General features: G+C 45.9%; 1 protein-coding gene across 2 annotated transcripts in view; it reads right to left on the bottom strand.

Moving 5' to 3' along the window:
- Positions 1–16,399, bottom strand: part of LOC140385204 (polyadenylate-binding protein 1) — a 40,278-nt gene extending 23,879 nt beyond the window's left edge. For both annotated transcript variants that reach the window (XM_072467101.1, XM_072467102.1), the window contains exons 1-4: positions 15,393–16,399; positions 9,782–9,975; positions 7,129–7,244; positions 6,517–6,656 (exon numbers count right to left, since the gene is read on the bottom strand). In XM_072467101.1, coding sequence (XP_072323202.1) covers positions 6,517–6,656; positions 7,129–7,244; positions 9,782–9,975; positions 15,393–15,585 — 643 coding nt within the window. In that variant the 5' untranslated portion in view covers positions 15,586–16,399. The remainder of the gene's footprint in view (positions 1–6,516; positions 6,657–7,128; positions 7,245–9,781; positions 9,976–15,392) is intronic.
- Between the last annotated feature and the right edge of the window lie 2,701 nt (positions 16,400–19,100).

The raw sequence follows: 19,100 nt of genomic DNA, 5'->3' as shown, positions 1-19,100 counted from the left end.
ATACATTACCGGACTGAACCCCATCACCATTTAGACCGAGCACACCCCCACCCAACTTTTACTAGACGGACGACTTAAAGACGGTACCGTCAGCCAAATCCGCGCTGCTAGGTGGACCCTTCTCTTACAAGGACAGGACATCACAGTCAAACGAACCAAAACACACACATACTTAGCGGACAATCTACAGTACCCCGGAACCCCCCATGAGTGTGAAATCATCTCGCCCCACCATAATACAGGCCCCTTCATAGCTAAAACCCCCCCCCAGAAAACTAGCCACTCCATCTCAAAACCGCCCTCACCCGGACACGTGTGATCCCATTAGGATCTATGTGGATGGATCTTCCACAGTCCTGGATGGGCAACGCATAACAGGTTGTGGGATTTATGTGGAGGACGCGCAGGGACGCGCCCTCGAGGAAATCGCATTAAAATTACCCGGACACTTAGGCGCGCAGGCAGCAGAGCTTGCGGCCATCGCTTACATTGTAGAGCAGCCAAATTCCTTCCCCAGCCCAGCAGACATATATTCAGACAGTCTATATGTGTGCAACAGCCTCACTGAATTTCTGCCCCTCTGGGAAACAAGAGGATTTGTTTCCGCGGATGGGAAACCCCTCCCCTCAGCCCCATTACTCCGCCATATTTTGGAAAAAGCCAAGAACCGGACTTTTGGCATTATAAAAGTCCGCAGCCACCATCGTTCCTCCCCCCCACGAAGTGTAAAAGCCGACGCACTGGCTAAGGCAGGATCCAGGCATGGGTATTTTTGGAAGCCCCCCCGAGAGCGCCCCAGTGAGTGCAGTTCAGGTCGCGCAGACTAGGATCAAAGATCTAGTCGAGGCCCAGAAGCAGGATAGCGCTCTCACTGAAATCGTGAAAGGGAAGTTTCCAGCCTCATAAGAGAGGTACAGAAATGCAATAACCACACATGACGGTGTTGTGCTAAAGGACACCCTTTATGTAGTTCCTGAGCAGGATAGGAACCAAATAATCTGTTTATTCCATGATGGTCATGGACACCAGGGAATCGAACCCACCGCAGCCCACCTCAAACAGCTTTGTTGGTGGCCTAATCTCAAAGAGGATGTATCCCATTACATTGAGAATTGCCTCATCTGCGCTCAGAACAACCCAGATAGATATGCCAAAAAGGCACATCTCAGCCACACCCGACCCATTAACGGCCCCTGGACTAACCTCCAGATTGATTTTATAGGTCCACTGCCCCCTCGCAGGAATGGCTATAAATATGTTCTGGTGGTCATAGACACGTTCACAAAGTGGGTGGAAGCATTTCCAGCCAGCACCAACATCGCGAAAACCACAGCCAAAATCCTAAGCCACCACATTTTTACAAGATGGGGACTCCCCCGCAGTATTGAATCGGACCAAGGTTCTCACTTTACGGGACGGGTCATGCAGAACGTCCTCACGATATTTGGCATAACCCAAAAATTTCACATTGCGAACCACCCTCGATCAAGTGGTATAGTGGAGCGCATGAATCGGACCCTAAAAACCACACTTAGAAAAATGGTCCAGCAGAACAACACCACTTAGGATTCGGTCCTCCCCTTTGCGCTGATGTTTTTGCGTAACACTGTTTCCACCTCCACAGGTTACACCCCACACACCCTCATGACCGGACGCCCCATGAAAGGGACAGAGTACTTGTTGGGTTTAGACCTGACCAGCCCTGACGTTACGGCCCTCACCCATGAGAAAGCCGTTGAACAATTACTTGTAAATGTTAAAACGGCTCAGTTAGCAGCCGCTGTTAAACTGGGTACTAAAAGAAAACAGAGCAAGGCCTGTTTTGATAAGGCAGTACATGCAACGGAGTATAATATAGGACAAGTGATGTTGTCTGTGTATAACCCCAGCACATTTCTGTCTCCGAAATACTCGGGTCCGTACTCCATTACGGATAAAGTAAGCCCATCAGTATTCAAAATCAAATAACAAAATGGTAAGACTGCGTGGTTTCACATAAACCAGCTAAAGGCTTATGGAGCAGTCAAACCACGCCCACCACGTCATGCTTGACGCAGCAGACCAAACCCCGCCCACAGCCAACGTGACCACACCAACCCCCTCCACGTCCAGCCCAGACGGACTCGCCCCCGACTCCACCCACAAACTTTACACTCCGCCCCGGAACGCCCAGACTGCAGCTGCAGACAGCGACTGTGACTCTGACGACAGCCACAGCATTCCTCCCTACTATCCTGGTCCCACACCCAGCGACTCCGACTCCAGTGACCCCAGCACCGACCCACACGGACGACCCTGACTTTATCCCCACAACTTGACGAACGCCATTGGCACCGCGACAACTCCTACAGACTCATCCGCAACGACAAGAGCAACCCCAACTCGTACCACGCAGCCCTCTCAACATGAATTCACTCCAGAATTTGGCACCCGGGAAAAGGGGACGACACCGAGTCAGACCCCCAATCCGCCAACCCCTTTGCGACCCTGTTCGCAACAGAGAACTGAGGTGTACACATGATGATTTAAGGGAGACACTTGGTGAAAAGTGTTGTCCTTCCTGATGGAACCTGCAGGATGTTGTGTGTTGTTTGTATGTTTGTTTAAATATTGTTCGTCCAACAGGAGAATTTTCTCACCGCCACACACCCATTCACCTGAACTTTTTAGCTCTTTCCAACGGACACCCACCGCGGCCAGACGCTTCTTCAGCGGTACCAACTTGTCCACAGATACCACAATGGTACCAACTTGTCCACAGATACCTGATCAGCAGACCACACGCTCGTTCAGAGGAACTAGCTTTTCAGCTGGTACTGGTCCAAGTGCCAGGCGCCCGTTCTGATTCGAGGGTAGAAGCACAGCACTAGCTTTTCAGTTGGTACTGGTTCAAGGACAGATGCCCGATCTGATTTGACGGGAGAATCACAGCAGCAACCCCACCATGATGACTACATTTTTGCCTGTTCTTGTCGGTTGCTCAGGCAGTGGAGAAACGGCGTGAGACCCGCCCTGCCTGGGACCCCCCCCCCCGTTGGTCAAAAACGCTCGGGTAGGGGAGATACGGTATTGGTAGCCATCCTACCCAGGGACTCCATCCAAATCTTACCCGTCGTGGCCTATACGCACCTCATTCGACCTTTTCCTTTCAAAAAAGGAGTTTTATTTATTTAGGCAACCTTTGGGTTGCTGCCAAATGCTATTTACATCCTAGAACATTTGGATGATAAATCGGCACTGGTCCACCATTGGGAAGTGTGCCATGTCCTAACATTTGTTTTGAAAAAAAATGAGGGAGTCACAGAGTGACCAATTATAAGGGAATAATTGGCCCCGAAGGACAGACACACTAACATACCAGATATTATATACCAAGGTAGTTACAGATAACTATGCTTGTTTTACAGAACTCCAGAACCGGAGAAAACAGAGAACACAAAGGAAGAAAAAGGAGGACAGCCATGAGGACTTCTTTCATCGTGATCAAGATTTTTATACTGGACATTTGGTTGCGTGGGAACGCGGACCCCATTACTCCAAACCCCCTTGCCGTTAATGTTTCATTGCCCCGTAGTACCGAGGGCCCAGTCACCAGCCACGCTGCATTATCCTGGTGTGCCAAGTTCATAACTTGGTACTCCCTGTCGTACGTTATTGAAGCACTATTAGCGTTGGCAATACTCTGCTGTGCAGTACAGACTATGCGCCTCCGCAAGTGGAGAAGGAGAGCGTACCGCGCTCGAACCCCGGTATATCGGATCCAATCCCCTATGTTCGGGTATGACCAGACCCCTGACCCCCGCGACCTATAATACAAAAATAAAGAACAAGCACTTGCGTTTTCCTGTAAATAAAAGATGTACAAAACTACCTATAACAAGGAAAAAATGTATGATCCTGAGCTTGACTGCCAAGCCAGGAAAGAGCATATTGAATGTTATAATTGTTGTTGTATGTTTTAGAGAGATAGGATGATGCAATGCTTGATGAGTGTATTTAGGTAAAATTAGAGGTTCCAAGTTTTTATTTCTTTAGATACATGCCCCTGCCTGACATAGCGCCCACAAGAATTGTTTAGGTAAATTTTTGTGCATAGCTAGGGTCAGAGTAGTGGCCATGTAGGAGGTGGCCATGTAGGAGGCGGCCATGTAGGAGGTGCCCCCCCCGCCCCCCGGTCAGGGAACGGAAAGGACAAAATTTGTGTGATCCTTCACGCTTCGCGTTAGGATCACAAGGAGGGCCTGTAGCCACCTAAAATGGCTGATTCCTTATTAATCTGGCCAAAACCAATTTAAAATGGCTAACCGAAAAGGCTGATGGGAAAAGCAGCCAACAGGGCACAAACGGACAGCTGCAGACAGAATAGCGTATTCGGCTCTGGGGAAGTCGGCCCAGATCGATACTCAAGACTATCAGCAACACATCAACCCAGACATCTGCAGTTTAATCGGCTATCCCCGGGAACAATTGCAACATATTAGCAATTGAATGCCGGGCCAGACCTGTCGGCGCCTGCAGTGGCCGAAACAAAGGCAGGTGAACGACCACCCCCCGATCGAGGAATCGCCCCATTATTGGAGCATATCGAACCCAGTGATTGGGAACAAGTCCAATCACTTGGGACTCAGGGTCAAGGGCCGCCCCGAGAGGCGGGAAGCCCCTGGCCCTATAAAGTGAGGGGCCAAGTTCAGATCGATCTCTCTCTCTCCCTTCTTCACCTGCTCGCAGCCTTCGCAAGAGCCTTCAGCAAAGAACCGCAAGTTTGACTCCAGCGATCGCTACCCGATAAAGACTCCTAGCCATCAACCCGTATCAGCCTTTTTGAATCCCGCGGGCCAGATCCGATTTGATAAGCCATTCATTTCCCTGACTTGGTGAGCCCTTCCTAAAGTTAAGTATTGGCCAGTAGTGGTAGGTTTCGATATAGATGGTAGGATTATTGTGTAAGCATTAGTTGTTGTATATAATAAATGACCGTTGATTTCAATCTTACTAAGCGGTGTGCTGACTTATTAATCATAACTCGAGCTTGAACCACGTGGCGGTATCAGAAAGATACCTGGCGACTCGGGAGCAAAGGTGACATAATCAGAGCTAATAAACTAAGGCTAAAAAGAGCAACAGTTCAAGGGTTCTTTAGGCGGTGGCAACCCTTCTTAGACTTCCTGGCAGAACGGTAGACATTGGTCAATGGCAGCAGCAACTCGGCGGGGGGGGGGGGGGGGGGGGTTTAAACTTTATTTCTGTTTTTGTTATTTACACTGGAGGGTCCAGGGGGGCGTATATACCAGTTTTGTTAAGTCGGGGTGTTAATGTTAATTTATTATCTATGTACAGGGGGGTGGGGGGTATGGAGGGTTGTTTTTCTAGAATGTGTTTTGTACTTAACCCTGTTGGGTTCTTTTTTCATTGTTATTGATATTTTATGAAAACCTTAATAAAAATTATTTTTTTAAAAAAACAATTAAGAATCACTGAATCTACAGTGCAGAAGGAGACCATTCAGCACATCGAGTCTGCACCAGCCTTGGATAGAGCACCCTACTTAAGCCAATGCCTCCACCGTATCCCTGTAACCTAGGAACCCCACCTAACCTTTTGGACACTAAGGGGCCAATCCACCTAACCTGCACATTTTTGGACTGTGGGAGGAAACTGGAGCACCCAGAGGAAACACACGCAGACATGGGGAGAAAGTGCAAACTCTACACAGACGCTCATCCGAGGTCAGAATTGAACCCGCTACCCTGGAGCTGAGGCAGCAGTGCTAACCACTGTGCCACCAACACAGAATGAGTTTACACAGTATCGTTAGTGAAACAAAAATAAAAATCTGTTTACATGCCATTGTTAATAACCTCACCAATCTTAAAGCCAGGCAATATAGTCCAAAAGGCTTTGTCCAGACTGAGATTTGGTGCTGTGGCTTCATAGGTAAGCTAATTCCTTTGCAAGATGCCAGGATTAGCAACCTGAAACTCATGCCAATTAAATAGGACACAAACTCATTCTTGTATAATAGTTATCACAGCTCTGCAACATCCAAAGTTGGGGCTGGTTTAGCACAGTGGGCTAAACAGCTGGCTTGTAATGCAGAACAATGCCAGCAGCGCGGGTTCAATTCCCGCACCGGCCTCCCCGAACAGGCGCCGGAATGTGAAAACTAGGGTTTTTTCCACAGTAACTTCATTGAAGCCTACATGTGACAATAAGCGATTATTATTATCCAATGTATGCCACCTAAGGCAAAGAAGTACGGCCATCTCAGGCATACAATCAGTACAACCATAACCAATGTGGTTTACGCAAATTTCAGAAAATGTAAAAGTCAAGACAAAAATGAATATACCAATAATTTAAACCACACACAATGACTAATCACAATAAATCAGCAGGAAATACAAGTTTTCACACAAAACAAGTAGAACAGGGGAAAATCACGCTCTCTTCCGTGATCCAAAATCTGATACCTGGATTGACTGTAACAAATAGGCACAAAAGTGAAATGAAACTCACCAAATTTGTTGAAGATTTCTTTCAACCTCTCGTCATCCATATCTTCCCCAAAGTTCTTGATGTATACATTGGTAAATTCCTTTGCTTTGGCTCCAAGCTCAGCTTCACGCTCTTTGCGGGATTTAAAACGACCAACAAAGCTATAGAAAGCATGATGTTGAAATTAATTATACACACTATTTTTAATTCCTATTCCTCCAGGCTACCAACAGAATGAGCCCCTGCCAATGCGGTCCCTTTACAGCCCAGAAATGTTGAAGCCAATTGCCACACCCCATTACCATCTTGGGTGGTTCTGTAGCAGGATCTTTTAGATCCAAAACATTCAACTGTTTCGGTCCACAGATGCTGCCAGACCTGCTGTATTTATCTAACATTTTCTGTTTGTATTTCATTTTTCCAGCTACCATAGTATGTTGCGCCCATTACCGTAAATTAGAAACCAGAAGCAAGATTAAGTTTAAATCAGCATTTATGGGCAGTACATTGTTCTTTAATGGTAAAAAGCTTCCTGTGTTAAGAGTTTAATTCATTTCTATTTTCTGCAGTAGCCTTACTTTTAAGTCTAAAATCCAATGAAAAATGTGGAATATTTAAAATACATATACATACACTTTACGATCGTTAAGAAGCATGCCGTTCATTTTTTCAATGGCTCGTTCTGCTGCTTCATGGGTTTCAAAATGAACAAATCCATAGCCCTTAGACCCATTTTCATCACAGACCACCTGGGGAGAAAAATCTTTGGTTAACAGAGTTTATTTAGCATGGCTTAAATATTTTCTGATCTACAATCAAATTTGTATTTTCTATATTAACTTTCATTTTTGACACAATGCAATAATTTTTGTTTACACAATGCCTTCAGCGTGGAAAAACATCCAAAATCATGTCAGAGGTGTAAATCAGACCAAAAGAGCTGTTGATCCTAAGCAGCATATGTTAGGAGGAGCTGATCAAAAGTTTTGTCAGAGGTAGATTTTAAAAATAGACAGTCGAGAGGAAGAATTCTAGAGCGTTGGGCCATAATAGGTGCAGAAAGTTGCCAAAGGTGAGCTGAAAGAAGGGAGGGATACATCAGAGAGCTGAGTAGACATAGCATTCTGGGGTAGTTTTTTATGTGACTAAGAAACAGGGAGATAAACTCAAGTCCATGAAGGGTCTTGAAGACTGGGATTCGAATTTTAAATTGAAGGTGTTGGAGACACTGCAAATTTGTAAAGATGAGTGAGGCAGGATATGGGCAACATAGCTTTGGATAAGGTGGCTTTTACAGTGTGAAGAATAGCAGGCCAGCCACGAAAACAAAATGCTGGAAAAACTCAGCAGTCAGGCAGCATCCATAAAAAGAGAAAGTGTTAACTTTTTGAGTCCAATGTGTTGCTGCCAGACCAGCTAAGTGTTTCAAGCACATTGTTTTTATTTACAATCTCCAGCATTCACAGTATTTTGCTTTTGCTGCACAAGAGCAATGAATTACTTCCAGTCTAGATATGACAAAGACACGATTGTGAGTTTGTCACTTTATGAAACATTTATTTCATGATTATATTGAGACAATGGATGGAAGAGCTTATTTTAACTCAACAAATTAGACTTGGGCTAACAACTGTGAACATTTGGGTTTCAAGTTCTGAAAGTCATTCCTTAAGCAAAACAGTTGTTTTCAACGTATATGAAGTACTGCAAAATTTATTGAAGTTTCAGTGTAAAGTAAAGCGCATAGGATTGGGAGTAGTGTATTGAGATGGATAGAAAACTGCTCTGCAGTCAGGAAACAAAGAGTAGGAATGAGTGGGTCTTTTTCGAAATGGCAGGCAGTGACTTGTGGGGTACCACAGGGATCAGTGCTAGGATCCCAGCTATTCACAATGTATACTATTGATTTTGATGAGGGAACTAAATGTAATATCTCCAAATTTATACATGACACAAAACTGGGTGGGAGGGTGAGCTGTGAGGAGGAGGCAGAGATGCTTCAGTGTGACTTGTTCAAGTTGAGTGAGTGGGCAAATGCATGGCAGGTGCAGTATAAGGGGGTGAGGTCATCCACTTTGGTAGCAAGGCAGATATCCGAATGGCTATACATTCAAAGAGAAATGTGCAATAAGACCTGGGTGCCTTTGTTCATCAGTCGCTGAAAGCATGCATGCAGGTGGTGAAGGCGGCAAATGGTATGTTGGCCTTCATAGTGAGAGGGCTAGGAGCAGGGAAGCCTTGCTGTACAGGGCCTTGGTCACATCTGGAATAGTGTGCGCAGTTTTGGTCTCTTCATCGAAGGAAGGGTGCAGCAAAGGTTGACCAAACCGATTCCTGGGGTGGCAGGATTGACGTATGAGGAGACTGAGCCAGTTAGGATTATATTTGTTGGAGGATCTCATAGAAACCTTTAAAATACTAACAGGGCTAGACAGGGCAGATGCCGGATATTCGCAATGGCGGGGAGTCCAGAAACAGGAGTCACAGTCCAAGGATACGGGGTAAACCATTTAGGACTGAGACGAGACATTTCTTCACCCAGAGAGTGGTGAGCCTATGGAATTCTGTACCACAGAATGCAGTTGAGACCAAAATCATTGCATGCTTTCAAGAAGAAGTTTGATATAGCTCTGGGGATTAAAGGATATGAGGGTAAAGTGGGAACAGGTACTGGATGATCAGTCATGATCATAATGAATGGTGGGGCAGGCTCAAATGGCCTACTCCTGCTCCTATTTCCTTTTAAAAAAAAATTTTTAGTGTACCCAATTAATTTTTTCCAATTAAGGGACAATTTAGCGTGGCCAATCCACCTACCCCACACATCTTTGGGTTGTAGGGGAGAAACCCATGCAAACACGGGGAGAAGGTGCAAACTCCACACGGACAGTGACCCAGAGCCGGGATCGAACCTGGGACCTCGGCGTCATGAGGCTGCAGGGCTAACCCAGCTAGTCCTGGAAGAGTGTACAGCCCTATTAAGGAAATCTAACAGAATTGGGAGATGTATCAAATTCATGTATGTCAGAGTCTGTATATGGCATTGAAACATCCACATGTAGAATACTCTCTTCAATATCCAAGCAATGGAGGTAGTATGAAAAGAAGAGATCCAGCTTAAAGCATCGGAGGTTGAAAAACTTGGAATTGCTTACTCTTAATAGAAAACTGGGGAAATATTAATCCTGATGAAGGAAACAGGTAAATTAATCACCAAAATGTATGATTGCCAACTCTATAACTAGGAAAATGTGTTCTAGTCAATTGAGGTCTCATTAATTCTCACCTTGCAAGAAAGTATGTTTCCAAAAGCTGAAAATGTGTCATACAAGGCTTTGTTATCAATGGATTTGTCCAAGTTCTTAATGAAGATGTTGCCAACTCCAGATTTCCGTAAAGATGGGTCACGTTGAGACCACATGATACGTACAGGCTTGCCTTTGATAACATCGAAGTTCATTGTATCCAAAGCACGCTCGGCTGAGGGGAGGAGAGAACATTTTTTTTTTAGTATGGAACACTTCCTTAGATCAACACTTTGCCAACAAAGGATTGAAGCCAGCATCTGAAGGACTTCACATTTCAGCTTCATCGAATAATGAACTGGCCCCATTTGTGCATTGCTAGGAATGCTTGACGTCTGGACAATTTTTAAAAAATACCTCTTTGGCGAAAAAGGATAAATCACTACAGTGCATGAGGCCATTCAGCCCAGTGAGTCTGCACCGAACCTCCAAAGGAGCACCCTCCCTAGGCCCACACCCCACCTTATCCCTGAACACAACCTAGCCGTTTGGAGACTAAAGGGCAATTTAGCTTGACCAACCCACCTAAACTACACATCTTTGCACTGTGGGAGGAAAATGGAGCACCCGGAGGAAACCCACGCGAACACAGGAAGAACGTGCAAAATCCACACAGCAGTCACCCACGGTCGGAATCAAACAAGGGTCTCTGGCACTGTGAAGCAGCTAACCACTGTGCCATCGTGCCACCAGGGAAGGACTTTGTACCATGCACAGAAATATGATGCAATCATAAGCAAGCCAATGGCGTATCCACAAATTAATATCACCAACATCTCTCACACAGCCAATTTAATCCACATCCAATAGGTTGGCGTAGTACGGGGTTATTATGCAGGGTTCTTCCCTTCTGTTCAACCTCTAGCCCCCGAAATATATATTAGCTGAACTAGTTATGTATGTCACATATGTCTTACATTTTTCGCTTCCACAGGCATGTCAGATCCAGAATATAATTGATTGGATATTGTCATCAAGGGTGATGCAACAACACTTGCCAGTGATCTCTCCAAGAAGGCTGGCCGCAATCATCTACTGGTAACTGCAATGTGCATTTCGGCTTTTCCATCAGTATGCATTTGATGCCAAGTCATGGGGATCTCCAGGCATCTAGCACGTGATGTCATCAAGCAGGGTAATCAGCCAATCACGTGATCTCAACAAACCAGGAAGCAAAATGTATTTCTTATCTCACATTTTTGAAATCTCATTTTACAGGGAGAAAACTAAATGATTGGGGGATATACACTGTGGAACAAGATACACACCGAAATAGCAATCATTTAAAAAATGTCAATTTATTATAAGAAATTTACCAATCCACAGATAAAATTACTTTTCCAGGGAGTGAAACAGTTTACCAGTAATTGGGTTCAGTACACCATGTTATCGGTGATTGCTGTATTTTACTTCATTCTTTGGAGAGGAGACTGCTCAGCCAATCTGATAATGTTAATTTTCCTATTCCTTATAAGGGCCTAATATAAAATTTAAATGCTAGTAGCTACAACATTCATCGACACAACTTATGGAAATATGTACAATGACTTTGAATTTGCACTCCATTCCTCTTTAGATTCAATTCAGTAACATGTTCTTTTACTGAAGTTAAATAGTTTAGTTAGTGATTTCATATCCATCTTCATACTTAAAAGGTTCACCAATTTTCTATAAACTTCACTATTCACAAGTACAGGAATCCATTGTTAACATTCAGAATGTTGGAAATTCTATGTGAGCACCCTAGTGATAAAAAAAACAAGCTCATGTGTCACAATGCTGGAAGTGACCCGACAATAATAAAATCAGACGATGCAAGTCAGGCAGCATCTGTGGAGATGGAATTAGAGTTAATGTTTCAGGCCACAGACCTTTCTTAAGAACTGGAAAGTTAACAAAATATTGTAAGTTTCAAGCAGGCACATAGGCAGCAAAAGGGAAAGGCAGGAAAGAACAAAAGGGAATGCCAGTGATAAAGTAGAAGACACGAGTGATTAAGTAGCAGACAGTTTAATAATGCAAGGAACATGCAAAATCAACAGCTGGATCTGGAGAAGGTGTAAATGGCAATAGCAGAATAATTAGGAACATCTGCTGTCCAAAAAAACAGGAGCAGTGGCTAGGATCTGGAATTGTTCAACTCAGTGTTGAGTCTAGAGCTTGAAAGATGAGGCTTCTACCTCAAGCTTTGGTTGAGTTTCATTAGAAGGCTAACCGAGGAGTACAGCAAAGAATTAAAATGACAGCTGACTAGAAGCCCAGGATCATGTTTGCAAGCTTAATGGACAATGCACAAGCAGCCATCCAATCTTGGTTTGATGTCCTGAATGTAGAGGAAATTGGGAGGTCCAGTAACACAGTGGTCCCTATCTCTGGGTTCAAATCCAACTTCAGGACTTGATGGCCACAGAATGTGACCAAACATGGCATAATCAGCTGTAAATCCTTCCAATATGCTTGACGGCAGGCAGCACGGTCAACTGTACCGCAGAAGGCAATGGCAAACCACTGCAGTACTTTGTTCAGCATAATCATGGACCAATCCAATGGAAGTCCATGGTCACCAACATCCTCTTAGGACTTGATTCCAGAATGAGAAATGTAAAGGAGTTCAAGTTAAGCTGCGACTACAGTCTATTAACAGAAAGCAGAACAAGCTTAGTATTTGATGCTCTGGGTGATGGTAGGAAAGGAGGTAAAAGGGCAGATGTATCTCCTGTTTGCATAGGAAAAGGACGAATCAGTGGTGGTGGTCCAGGACAGCAGTGTTCAGGAAGAAATGGTTTCTTCATAAGATTGAATGAGGTAGAAAGGATTAGAAAGGGAAATGTTTGTTTAGTGGTGACATCATGTCAGAGGTGGCAGAAATGGGGTCTGCGAATGAGAAAGGTGGTGGAGTGCAAGATAGAACATTGGGAATCCTAATGTGGAGAAGGGAGGGGAGAGTGTGCAGGAAATGCAAGACAATCGAGGGCCCCATCAATCATAGGCATGAGGAATCCTCAATTGAAGGAAAAGACAATATTAGAACAGTGTGAGTTAGGTGACAGGATTTTCAAACTATACCTAAATATTGGTTTTTAAAATAATGATGCAGGCCTTTACTTTTTGATCCCATTCTTATCTGGTTCATCCTTTTTTTGTATTTTCTAATTCCAGATTTGGAAAGTGCCTTTCTTAGCAGTGTTGCTTCTTTGCCCTTAGACCAGCGTCATTAAAACACAAATACTCCTCAATCCCTTTGATCCCGGCCCCGGGTCACTGTCCCTGTGGTGTTTGCACATTCTCCCCCTGTTTGAGTGGGGCTCACCCCCACAACCCAACGTCTTGTGCAGGGTAGGTGAACTGGCCCTGCTAAATTGTCCCTTATTTGGAAAAAAATCGGGTACTCAAATTTTTTTTAAAAGAGAAGAAAATACTCCTCAATCCCAAGAGTGGGCACTCAACATCAGACAAAAACAGCCAGCATCTGTGTAGAGATGCAGCTGCTGGATCCAGTTGGGTCTTCAGCAGTGAGCACTTGTAAGCACCCAGGCACTGACCCTGCCCTGGCTTACTCTTATTGCAAATTTAGCCAACACTCAAATCACCTAAACTCACAGCTAAAGGGCATGTTTTCTACAGTGCCAAAACAAATTTTAGAAAACACCTACAACTGACGAGACATTTCCATACAAGACTTATGATCTCTATACAAGACTCAAGAGGACAGATTGGACCTGAAGTCAGCTGATACATTCCTAGATTAAAGTTCTTTCATTCAGAACATTGCACAGGTTTTCCTTTCCTCGAAGGCAGTGATCCACATTAGCTGCAGCACCAGCTTCTTCATGCCCCAGCTAATGTCAGCATGCTAATTATGGGAACCACCATAAAGTTCAATCCAATCAATATACATATTGCCATGTGTTTCATCACCTTCCCCATAATGGGACAATTATTCCTCAAGGTACATTCCTCAGATCAACTAATGCAGCAGGGTCCTGGCCTTCCTGGGTAGTGCAAGAGTTACAACTGTTCAATTGATTCAGAGGCAGCTAGTGTGCAACTCATCTGATATGACATTTAGCTTCACCCAACACAAAGTGTTTGCTTACAACATGCTCATTCGGCAACAAGGGCAACACATTATGGCACCAAATGTACACATTAGGGACTCCTTGAACATTTACAAGTCAGTGGATTCATTTTCTCAATTTCCACCCTGCTGGTTTAGATATGCTGCATTGGCTTACCTGGACCACTATAAAAATGTGTTATAATGCCAAAATAGATTTAGTTGATGCATACTACTCGAGGAACTAAGTACAAACAATTGAACTTGCATTGTATAGTGGCATTTATATAGAATGACCTCAGGACATCCCAAAACACTTAATAAAACTTTTGATGTGTAGTTGCAGTTGTAATGTAACAAATCATGGCACTAATTGCACAAAGATCCTCAAATAGTAACGAGTTAAATGGTCAGATAACCCAATTTGGTAAATTGCTCAAGGAGTGTATGTTAACCAGAACAATGGCAGAACTTAGCTACTCTGTTATACAGATTCACGGGGTCTCATTTCCTTGAGGGGAATGATGGTCGTCTCAGTCTAACAGCGCCTTCAAAAGATGGCACCTGCAACAATCAGTGAAGCCTCCTTCAGCAAGTACTGTGTTGAAATATCAGTGTAGATCATCTACGCACATGGCTGAACTGGAATTTGAACCTACAGTCTGACAAAGGTACAATTGCTACCACTAAGCTACCTGATGCAGCACTATACATTTCACGAATGACTCTATAACATGGTATTCCGCTGATGGCTCAGCAGGTTTATTCAGCCAGATTCCCGATCCGATTACTACGAGTCGACACCAAATCAGGGGCATGACATGCAAGCTCAGCTGACCTCAACCAGGACTAGGGGTAGGAGCGAGAGGGGTCGCACATCTTGACAAATTGCAGCAGACCACACTGAAAAGTTTAGGAATGAGCAAGGTAACTCTCACGCGAACACCCGGGAGCGAAATGTCCAAAGAGGCTGTGTCGAAATGCGATTCAATGAACCCCCTAATAAAACTCAGCCACGAAGAGTGGAGAATATAATATCAGTTTTTTAAAAATATGGACTGGTGGGTCCCTCCTCCCGCGCCCCATTACAACTATGTGTGGGAGGAGGGGGGGAGACAGAATTATAACTCGTGTCTGGAGGCCGCGCTTTACGAGACACACCACATGGTGGCTGTAAAAGTAGGGAATTAGGGAAGAGGGAGGGGAATGTGTGCTCGCGCCTCGAGCCGTTTAATATACATATTATATAGGAGGGAAACGGGTTGCGGGCTTCGACATCAGCCCGAGCCTCGGACCTACGTAACATAAGCTCCGGGGGGTGCTAATGATTTAAAACCGAACTCAAGCAGAGAGAGACTGGGGCCCGGAGGCCGTTTCACGTGGTGGCAACATGTCTCTCCTTCCCCCACCCTAAAATGTCACTGGAGATTGGGGGGGGGGGACCCTTAGACAACCCCCCCCCCCCCAACAATCAAACAAACCACCCCAACCCCCGCCCCCCCCAAAAAAAAAACTGCCCCAAGATTTACACTCACCGTCGGCCGGCTGCTGGAAGTTGACATAGGCGTAGCCCAGCGAGCGGCGGGTGATCATGTCCCGGCACACGCGGATGGAGAGGATGGGCCCGGCCGGAGAGAACTTCTCGTACAGCATCGCCTCGGTCACGTCGGGGTGCAGGTCGCCCACGTAGAGCGAGGCCATGGGGTAGCTGGGGGCGCTGGGGTTCATGGCGGCGGCGGCAGAGAGAAGGGGGGGGGGGGGGGGGGGAACTTCACTCACTCAAAAAAAAAATAAGACGACCCGGGAAGAGGGCGAAGAGAATAATTTTTAAAAAAAATAATGAAGGGAGGTGGTTTCTTTTTTTTTTTTTAAACCCCCCTGGCGGGTTTTAAAAGGCGACGAGGGGGTGAAGAGCGGGGGGCGGGAGGGGGTGAAGAGCGGGGGGCGGGAGGGCGATGGCGGCGGGGAGGGAGTGAGGGAGGCCGGGCCCGGCTGGAGTGGAAATCCGATCCGGCCTGGAAGGTACTTTTCTCGCTCTCTCCCCTTGTGACGATCACTCTGGCTCGCGGCTTCTCCTCTCTCCTCTCCGGGTCGGCGACGTCGGTTTATTTTTAATTTGTCTGCCTTTTTTCCTTTTCCCCCTCTCGTCCTCCGCTTGGCTTCCAGACGTTAAATCTTCTCGGCGGTTCTTTTTTCTTCTTTGAAAGATTTCGTTGAGGCTTGTGGATGATTTCGCTTCTTTTTTTTTCTTATTTTCTTCTTTTCGCTCCCCCCCCCACACACACACAACCACTCTCTCACTCAAACACACAGCACACACACACACACACACACGGCCTTTTTTTTTAAGGGGATTTTTTTTCCTTTTGAATTTTTTTTGGGTAAGATTTTTTCCGCTTTTTTAAATTTTTTTCTTTTTTTTTTTAAATCATTTATGTATAGAGATAGAACAGAAAAGTGTGCTGACGGGAGAGCTCGGATGGAGCCTTGGTGCACACGGACACACACACACACACAGCCGGGGATCGGAGGGTCAGCCCGCTCGGCTCGCCGCTATTTATAAGCTTGGCCCGCACCGTCACTTCCGGCGGCTCACGCCTCCTCCCCGCCATTTCCTCCATGGCAAGCGGCGCTTCGCTCAGCCCCGCCTCCCCCCCCCATGTTTCCACCTCCGAATGGCGCCTGCGCCACCGGTTACGTCACAATCACGCCTCCTCCGCGCTGGCGGAAAAAATAGTCCGCCCCCACGAAAGTAATCCCGTCCTTTTGAACGCTCGCGAGATTCTACCCATCCAACGGCTCTGGACAGGTGAGGAGGTGTTTACCCGCTCCAGGTGCAGAAAACTTGGAAGTGCTCACCTGTATGGTTTGCTCAAGATTTATTTAACTTCAGATAGAGGAAAGAAAAGGGTTCAGCTGTCAGTTCATACGACCCTCTGATGACGTTTCTCCACCCTTCCATCACCAATAAATTTTAATGTGGAGATGCCGGCGTTGGACTGGGGTGAGCAAAGTAAGAAGTCTTACAACACCAGGTTAAAGTCCAACAGGTTTGTTTCGATGCCACTGCATGGCTGATCAGTGACCTAACTTCAAATACCACATATCTTTCTTCACATATAGTCTCAATCTTTCAATTCACTGTGATCATTCAACTCCTCAGAAAAAAAGCCACGACACAACAAACCTTAGAGGCCACCACCCCGTCTTCAACCTTGCTTTCCTTTCAAAGTCCTTAAACATTTCACTAATACAAAAGCAGAATACTGCAGATACTGGAAATCTGCAATGAAAACAGAAAATTGGATGACCCTTCATCAGAACGAAAATCAGGGGCGGGATTCTCCATTGCCCAACACCGAAATCGTGTTAGACGATCGGGCGGAGAATGGGCTCCGACACCGTTTTGACGCCGGTCAGCCACGCTCCACCCCCTCTGAAATGGCGTCATCATGACGCGCACCACGCGGTCGCAGTGGCGTTGGCTCCTCGTCGGCCGGCCCATCCGAGATGTCCGCCCCTGATGTGCCGAGTTCCCGATGGCACGGATCATGTGTGGTCATACAAATCGTGAACTCGGCGTGGCGGCTGAGGACTATGACCAGTGCCGCCACACTAACCCGGGGTCCGTGCTGCTGGACGGCACGGCTTATGAGAAGGCTGGGGGACTGGTGAGGGGTGGCCAGGGGGTGGGCTGTGGGGTCGCAGATGGTGGATTGGGTCGCGCACAATAAATTTTACTTTTAGTACTTGAAGGACAGAGGAAATGGCCACAGTGTGCTGAAACACTGCCACGCCAGCAATGTCGGCATTTTCTTTTCACACTACGTAGCATCTCTAACGGAGAATCACGCCCCGAGGAGCCGTGCGGAGCATCGGCAGATTGGGCGCTGTCTAAAAGAGGAGGCGGGGTGGTTAGCACTGCTGCCTCGTAGCCCCAGGGACCCGGATTTGATTCTGTTCTTGGGAGACGGTCTGTGTGGAGTGTGCACTTTCTCCCCGTGTCTGCGTGGCTTTCCTCCGGGTAGCTCCGGTTATGGAACTTGTGTAGCTTACTCCGGTTTCTTCCCATGGTCCAAAAATGGGCAGGTTAGGTGGGGTTATGGGGACAGGGTGGGGGAGTGGGACTAGGTAATGTGCTCTTTCGGAGGGTCAGTGCAGCCTCAATGGGCCGAATGGCCTTCTGCACTGTAGGGATTCTATGAGGGTGACCAAAACCTTGGTCAAAGAGGTAGGTTTTAAGCAATCCTGAAGTAGGACACAAGGCAAAGGGGTTTAAGAAAGAATTGACTTATGAAATTAATTATTAATTAAACCATTGTGTTCAGTTCCCTGTCACAAACTCTTTCCTTGCTATTGACTCCATTCCTCTCCCTGGAAATGGTCTGATGCTGAATCAGGCTATTCGCAGCCTTGGTGCTATATTTGACTCCGAGGTGAGCTCTTTATCACACATCAGCATCATCTCTGTCGCATCACCTGAATTTGACCTCGGCTCAGCTTACCTGCTGCTGAAACACTTGTCCATTCCTTTGATATATCTGAACATGATTATTGGATACACCTTTGGCTGGTCTCATATGTTCCACACTCTGCAGACTTGAGATAGTTCAAAGATCTGGTGCCCATGTCATAATGCACATCAGGATCCAATTTTTAAAAAATAGATTTAGAGTACCCAATTCATTTTTTCCAATTAAGGGGCAATTTAGCCTGGCCAATCCACCTACCTGCACATCTTTGGGTTGTGGGGGTGAAACCTACGCAAACACAGGGAGAATGTGCAAACTCCACACGGGACAGTGACCCAGAGCCGGGACCGAACCTGGGACCTCGGTGCCGTGAGGCAGCAGTGCTAACCACTGCACCACCGTGCTGCCCTATCCCAATTAACCATCTCCCCTGTGCTCAGTGATTTACATCAGCTCTCAGTCAAGTGACAACTTAATTTTAAAAAATTCATCCATGTTTTCAAATTGATTGATGGCCTCTCCATCCATTTAATCTCCTTTAACCCTAAATCACCACCCCCACCTAGATCTCTGTACTCTACCAATTATGTCTCTTAAATATTCTCAGTTTCAACCACACCGCCATTTATAGTTGTTCAGCTGGAATTCCCTCCCGATATCTCTCTGATTCTCTTTCAAAGAAGAAAATAGAAACATTTATGGTGCAGAAGGAGGCCATTTGCCCCATTGTATTGATACGTTTTCTTTATTAAGTTGCTCCTTAAGACCTAC

The sequence above is a fragment of the Scyliorhinus torazame genome, chromosome 11, assembly GCF_047496885.1.
Source record: "Scyliorhinus torazame isolate Kashiwa2021f chromosome 11, sScyTor2.1, whole genome shotgun sequence".
Taxonomy (NCBI): domain Eukaryota; kingdom Metazoa; phylum Chordata; class Chondrichthyes; order Carcharhiniformes; family Scyliorhinidae; genus Scyliorhinus; species Scyliorhinus torazame.
Note: the sequence above shows the minus strand (reverse complement) of the source record. Positions and strands in the feature narration are given on the sequence as shown.